The sequence below is a fragment of the Nylanderia fulva genome, unplaced genomic scaffold (assembly GCF_048542155.1).
Source record: "Nylanderia fulva isolate GAGA-0341 unplaced genomic scaffold, ASM4854215v1 Scaffold251, whole genome shotgun sequence".
NCBI classification, from domain to species: domain Eukaryota; kingdom Metazoa; phylum Arthropoda; class Insecta; order Hymenoptera; family Formicidae; genus Nylanderia; species Nylanderia fulva.
In genome coordinates, this window is record NW_028190316.1 from 6,958 (window position 1) to 13,466 (window position 6,509).

At 39.4% G+C, this 6,509-nt stretch overlaps 1 protein-coding gene across 1 annotated transcript; it reads left to right on the top strand.

Moving 5' to 3' along the window:
• The first annotated feature begins 857 nt into the window (after positions 1-857).
• LOC146722940 (uncharacterized) lies at positions 858-4,534 on the top strand. Its single transcript, XM_085483504.1, has 2 exons — positions 858-863; positions 3,710-4,534. Exons 1-2 carry the CDS (start codon positions 858-860, stop codon positions 4,532-4,534), a joined length of 831 nt encoding a protein of 276 aa, XP_085339630.1.
• The last annotated feature ends 1,975 nt before the right edge of the window (positions 4,535-6,509 follow it).

A 6,509-nucleotide genomic window follows, 5' to 3' on the forward strand; every position in this document is an offset into this window, starting at 1 on the left:
ACCGGTTACTGACGTCTTTCGCCCTTGGGACGGTCCTGGAATCTCGACTGCCTGCTGTTCAGTCGCGACGGATGGAGCAACGGCTTTCGGAGCGGACCTCGACAACTGATTGCCTGACGCTAACTGACGCAACTCTTTTTTTTTTTTTTGTGTCGCTGGGGAAACCATCATGGTACCGTACATTCCCGGGTAGGGGTGAAGATTATGTGGGACTCCTTGTTCCCTTTGATCGAACCACGAATGGTTCGACCAGGGGGCCCAAGACCTACCTCACTAAAACCCCAGCGGGTGTCCACTTCGGGCGTTGGATAGGGGGCGGCGAGGATGCTGGAATCCCATGCCGTCTCGCCGCCCCCCCGCCAAGCCATCTCCGGGGAGCTGCCTCGGCCTTGCGGCCGAGACCCCTCCCCGACCGCGCAGTCAATGACTGCGCGGTTTCGTCCCGGTTGCGGCGCAGGGCGACACCGACCCTACGCCGCGCCCTCCCAAAGAGTTTGGGGGGCGGGGCCATGGCTCGAGAGCACTTGCTCGAGCCATCGCCCCCCGCCGGTCGCGACCCCCAGATCCCCTAGAGGGTGGTCTGTTTCGGCGTTCCACCAGGGGAGCCTTCACCAGAGGGCTCCTCTCTGAGGGAGAGGAACTCTCTTCCGTGGACGGTGTTGCCTTCCCCCCGGGTGAACTGACGCAACTCTTGAGCCGGGCCGTGTTTCTCAAGGTGGGCCATAATTCGGTCAATCACGTCACTCCACGAACCCGTGGTTGCTAATCCAAATTTCGCCGCTTCTGTTTTCAGCTGCTCAAGGTTGAGTTTCTCCAGGCCGGCTCTCTCCATCGTTAAACGAGCACGTGTTCTCACCATGCACGTATGTTACCGAACAAAGAAGTTCCTTGAATAAAGGTCATTCTTGTTTTCTTTCGAAGGAATGTGTATTTTTGCTCCGAGTTTTTTCCTTTCCGCCAGCGTGCCAATAGCTGTTTTTGCCGACGATTTTCGCCTATTTTTTGACTTGTTATCGTTAATTATCTTAATTAATCGTTCACTATCGTTCACTATTGTTCACTATTATTCACTATTATCCCACTTCTGAGATGTAAGTTAATTTTTATTTATATGGATTTACACGCTTCCTAATTTAATCTCGAAGATAAGTTTAGGAGACGAGGAAAAGTGGCAAGCGGGCGCGAGGATTAGACAAAGTGGATTAATTTAGATAATTTAGATTAGAGCAGAATATTACCCACAAGTAATATTTAAAGTAAAGAAAGAACCAATATATTTAATGTATCTATAACTGACTGAACAAAAGACTTTCTCAAATGACTCCCGTATAACAAACGCGTTTGATCCGTGATACTTTCCGAAGGAGAGTGTCGGCTCTCCCGCCGGTCTCGCGGTGGTTCGCTTTCATGGAGCCGCGCATGCTCCTTGGACACCTGGTATTGGTGGCAGCAGCTGACGGGGTGACAAAGAACGGTAACTGACATGCGCGCGCAAAGCTTACAATATATATATATACATATATATATATATATATTTCTTTATAAACATTTTCTACGCATACATACGCATACATACATACATACATGCATGCATATAAAGAAATGCACTAACCTTTTCATCCAGCCTTTCTTGAAGGAAACTCTATGTTGACAAAGAGGCAGATGTTTTGCGTGATATTATTCTATGTATGAGAGAGACAAAGATAATATGACTGTCCTTGTCTAACTGCACGATTGCAGCTCCATCTATCGCGACATTGCGCAACTAATTTTCTGCTCTGTATTATTCCCAAATGTCATTTCGCACATACACATGTGAATGAAATATTCTACAACCAAGATCTTTTTTATTAGATTTCTAAACTTATTTCTGCAAGCTCACTAATATTCTTTTATGCAATCTTTTGTAGGAACCTGTCTTATTTTGTACGTATAAATTGTGAAACATTTATACAAGCAAATATTGTTATGACGTGACGCGAGAAGCCAGAAAAAAAACTCGTATTTAAAAATTTTTTGTCTTTTTATCACAAATTCAGACAGCTTCCTACTTTATTATTGTATTAACTTTAATCGTGGAAAAGCATTTGTTATTCTATTAACGCAATAAAAACTTCTTGGTTGCCGCAAAATATAATCGGTTCGGCCGGTAAAAGTAGACCTCCGGCATTCCCTTAATAACGATTTAAGTTTATAATTCAACCGGCACGTTAAAAGTATATAAAATAATTACCTCTTATCTCCATTCTTCGTTGATTCGCCAGCAGATAGGCGGCATATCCGCCAACATCTTTTTCTTCGTGCCGCAAATCTTTGCGAAACGATATAACTTCGGCGGCAATGTTCAATAATTTATTATCACCCCCAAAATGCCCCAATCTGTACAGAACTCCGAGTAAGGAGTGTGAGATTGAATACGCGAATTTCTTGAAAATATAATAATTATTTTCCCGATTTTCTGTCAGGCGGGGCAGATACGTCTTCGGCTTTATTTCCCACGATAAATTTACTGCCAAATTTATGCACGTCGATATCAGCATTTTCTGAGCCGACATTTTTACTTGCACTTAATTCACAATACGTGACAATAACACAAACGCGTACGTTCGAGAAACTGACAAGTATCTCGGACAATGTCGAACTTAAAATGCACATTTTCTTTTGTACTGTGGGAAATTTATACTTCACTCCCCGTTGAAAAATTCGACATTTTTCCCCGTTTAAATTTTGAAAAAGTGGGAGAATCAAAAAAAAATTTCAATTTTCTCGCTAGCGATTTCTCCGTTTTTCACGAAAGAGGGGGCGAGTATTCTTAATCTAGTTTACTTACCTATCGGATGATACTTTTCTTAAATTCTGGGTGTTTCTTTAAAAACTAAAATATTTCTCAATTTGTCACCTACCTTCGGAATGTGCTTTTTTCTTCACAAATATGCGTGACAGAAAAATTTTTAGTTATTTCATTGGCGAACGTCGATTTCCTTTTTGGCAAATATTTCAGATGGTGTTATTAAGTTTTACAACTAGTTTCTTAGTGTAGTTCGGAAAATCGTAAAATATAAATTTTTTTTATTTTACGAGATACAATAAACTTCAAAAAATCAGGATTGATTTTTTATCCCGTCATATTTGGTGCATGTATTAAATCTCAGACCTTTTTTTGATGAAATTTATTGATACTACAATCTTTATCTTAGTCAGGCGTTCTCGAACTCGTAAATCCCTTGCTATATTTTAAAAAGATAAAAATATTTTCAAATTAAATCTTCCGAGCGTTTTCTTTTTGTTTAATACATGTTTGTTTAAACATAAGAATTCGATTTGACATGAAAAATTGATTTTTTGTTTATTCACTTACATACACAGATTTTTCTTTCGTCCTCTTCTCGCGTTACATGATCTCGTTTCTAGAAATTTCTAAATATTTTTAGAAATTTTTTATTTAATGCGTACAGGTCTGAACATGAAAAATCATAATTTTTCACGTAAAATACGTCTTCCCCACTTTTATTTTTTTAATTTTTGCGAAAGTGGGAGAACGTTAATATAAGCGAGTCGACAAGTCGTTCTTCCGCATTCATTCGAGTTCGAGTTTACAGAAATACAAGTTCAAGGTAAGAAGCAAGAATTTCTCGCAGTTTTGCCATTTTACCGAGTTGTCCTGACTATTCGTGAAATTTTACAAGTGAAAACAATGGTTACGCGCTAGGAAGTACCCGGCTTTGCGAAATCCGATCGCAATCGCGATATTCGCAAGATAGCTAACAACGACGGCATCGACATCGATAACGTCAGAAGTCACAAACAACGTTACTTATTGTTATCGACCACGTACGGACTTCATTCTTCTCACACTAAGAAGATACATGTTGGATTACAGTCGAAGAACGATGGCGGCTTCATGCTGATTGTTAAATTAACGGGCAATTACGCCGAAGGAATTTGTTTTGACGTCAACACATGGCGTCAGTTTCAAATCAATATGGAACATATGAATCTATACTTGAATGAGAACCTAAAGATTAAACCAGATCCTATTATTATCGAGAATATTTCGATCATCTTCACTACTACTTACGGAGCGAAAGCTGTACTGGTGGCATACAAGGAAAACAAGGATCATGCAACAGAAGATAAAGCGAAAAAAGAAGAAGAATCTCAACCGCCGTTGAAGAAACGAAAGACTTACGCAGCTGCAATAGTGATGCAGAAAACTACTTTTCTCGGCTTGGAACATATTAAAAAATGCGTAGATGCACATTTGACGCAGCTAGTTTCCAAAGTTGATACTGTTGATGCAACTGCGAGATATTTAATTAACGAAATAGAATTAAAACTTCCCTCGTCTTACATTGATCGTGAAATTATAAAACTTACTATCAAAGGCAATTATCAGAAAATTGAACGTAATGTACAAACGCAAATAAATAACTTAACATTTTTAGATGTTTACTTTAACATTGTATTTGTAGAATTACTTACGCTTGGATTTAATGAAATTCTCCGTATTATTTTGCTAAAATGCAAATCTTAATTTTTTATTAAAAAAATATCACTAATAAATAAAACTGTTTCTATTTTAAGTCTGAACATTTTCTTTTATTTTTCTTCTCTCTATAATATTGTTTCCTTGAGTTTTACTGCGAGAGTAGAACATCGCACTGTAGTTCGATCCTCAAACGTTAAAAAACGAGCTTATTATTTCCGTCACAAGCAAATAGCATAGGGAAAAGCCCCGCGTACATAAGCTCATCAGCAGGCGACTGCTCTTCCAACTGAGCTATTCAGATCTTTTCGATTCTATACTTTAAATGCGTTTGTTTACCAACATTAATATATATAACAGAGAAAAGTATAGAATCGAAAGGATCTGAATAGCTCAGTTGGAAGAGCAGTCGCCCGGCAAGCGAAAGGTCTCGGGTTCGATTCCCGATTCAGCGACTTTCGGATCTATATTTTTCTCTTGCATTTATTTCCTTAGGGAGGAACAGGGGATGTATGGAATTGAAATCTCTTGTAGAGATTATTCCAATTTTAAATCTTGGCCGTGTCCAAGTAAAATTTGGTGCCTTGTGCACAGGTTTTTAATTCTAACAAAAAAATTTAGTTTCGCGAGCGCGTTTAGGATAACGCACTGTCATCCGCGATTTGGCTCTTATTGCCTGTCTTATATGTTAAATTTATATTTATATTACAGAGCCTTGTTACACTCTTAATTGTTGTATAATTTGCCAAAAAAAAAAAATACAACGATAACGAATGAGGAAAATGATAATAATAATAATTTTAACGTACAAACTCCTGGAACCCCCTTATTGCGACTTGACGCGGAAATGTGGCGTATTCTTAACCTCACGACTCCCCGCGATGAAGGCGAAAGATGGAAAATGTATAAAGAAGTACTTCAGCGCTATCTTTATTTTGTCCGAGAAGCGAAAAAGCGCTTACGCGACGATACGCGCAATAACTCCAATGACGTTACTAATGTCGACGACGACGACGATCAGGATAAAGATATCGAGTCGCGCACAGATGACGATTTTATGGAAATACAAACTCATGATAATACTTCGATCAGCAGTAGCGGAGCTGTTAGCGAGAGTAGTTTCGGGAAGAAACGTGCACAATCCGCGGAAAAGATCAAAGAAATACTCAGCAGCGTACCGCGAACGTATCGTTCTAAAGCAAACGCGCTATTGAAATATTTGCTAAAAATTCCGCCATCGAAGATTAGCTGGAATAAACGCAGACTCGTGACTATAAACGGTGTCGTTGTAGAAGGGTCGAAAATTAGAGATCTTATAAACGACGCGATACGCGAAAAAAAAACGGTGAAAGCAGTCGGAAGAATTCAGTTTGCTCAATTGCTGAATGACATAGGTGCGCCATCCGGCCTTATAGGAAATCGTAATTTGATGACTATACACTCGCGTAGATCTTCGCGTATTAAAAAGTCACTACTGCGCGAAAGCTCCACTCCGAAAACTCTGCTCGCGCATTCAAGATTGTTGAGACGAAAGTTAGACGAGATCGAAGGAGACTCACAATCAGTGTATTTATCTGTCACTGACGACAGTGACAATAATAAAACATTAAATGACGGGAATTCTTTGCCTGAAAAAAGAAGAGTTTATTTTATTAGCGCAAATTATAATAATGGAACTCGAAAAATTATATTACGTTCCCTCGCATTACGCTGGTTATTCCGCAACGGAGAATTTATCTCGAGCTGCTAAACCGAATTTTACGCGTAACAATGTCGTCGAATGGCTTAAATCTCAGGATGCATGTACGCTACATCGTCCGGTGCGTCGAAAATTTCCACGTTTACATTATAACGTGTCAAATATCGACGATTTATGGGAAGTAGATTTAATCGATATTCGTAATCTCAAGAGTTATAATGACGGATATTCTTACTTACTAGTTATTATCGATGTTCTTAGTAAGTTCGTTTGAGTAGAACCATTACGCGACAAAACAGCTACCTGCGTGACAAAAGCCTTCCA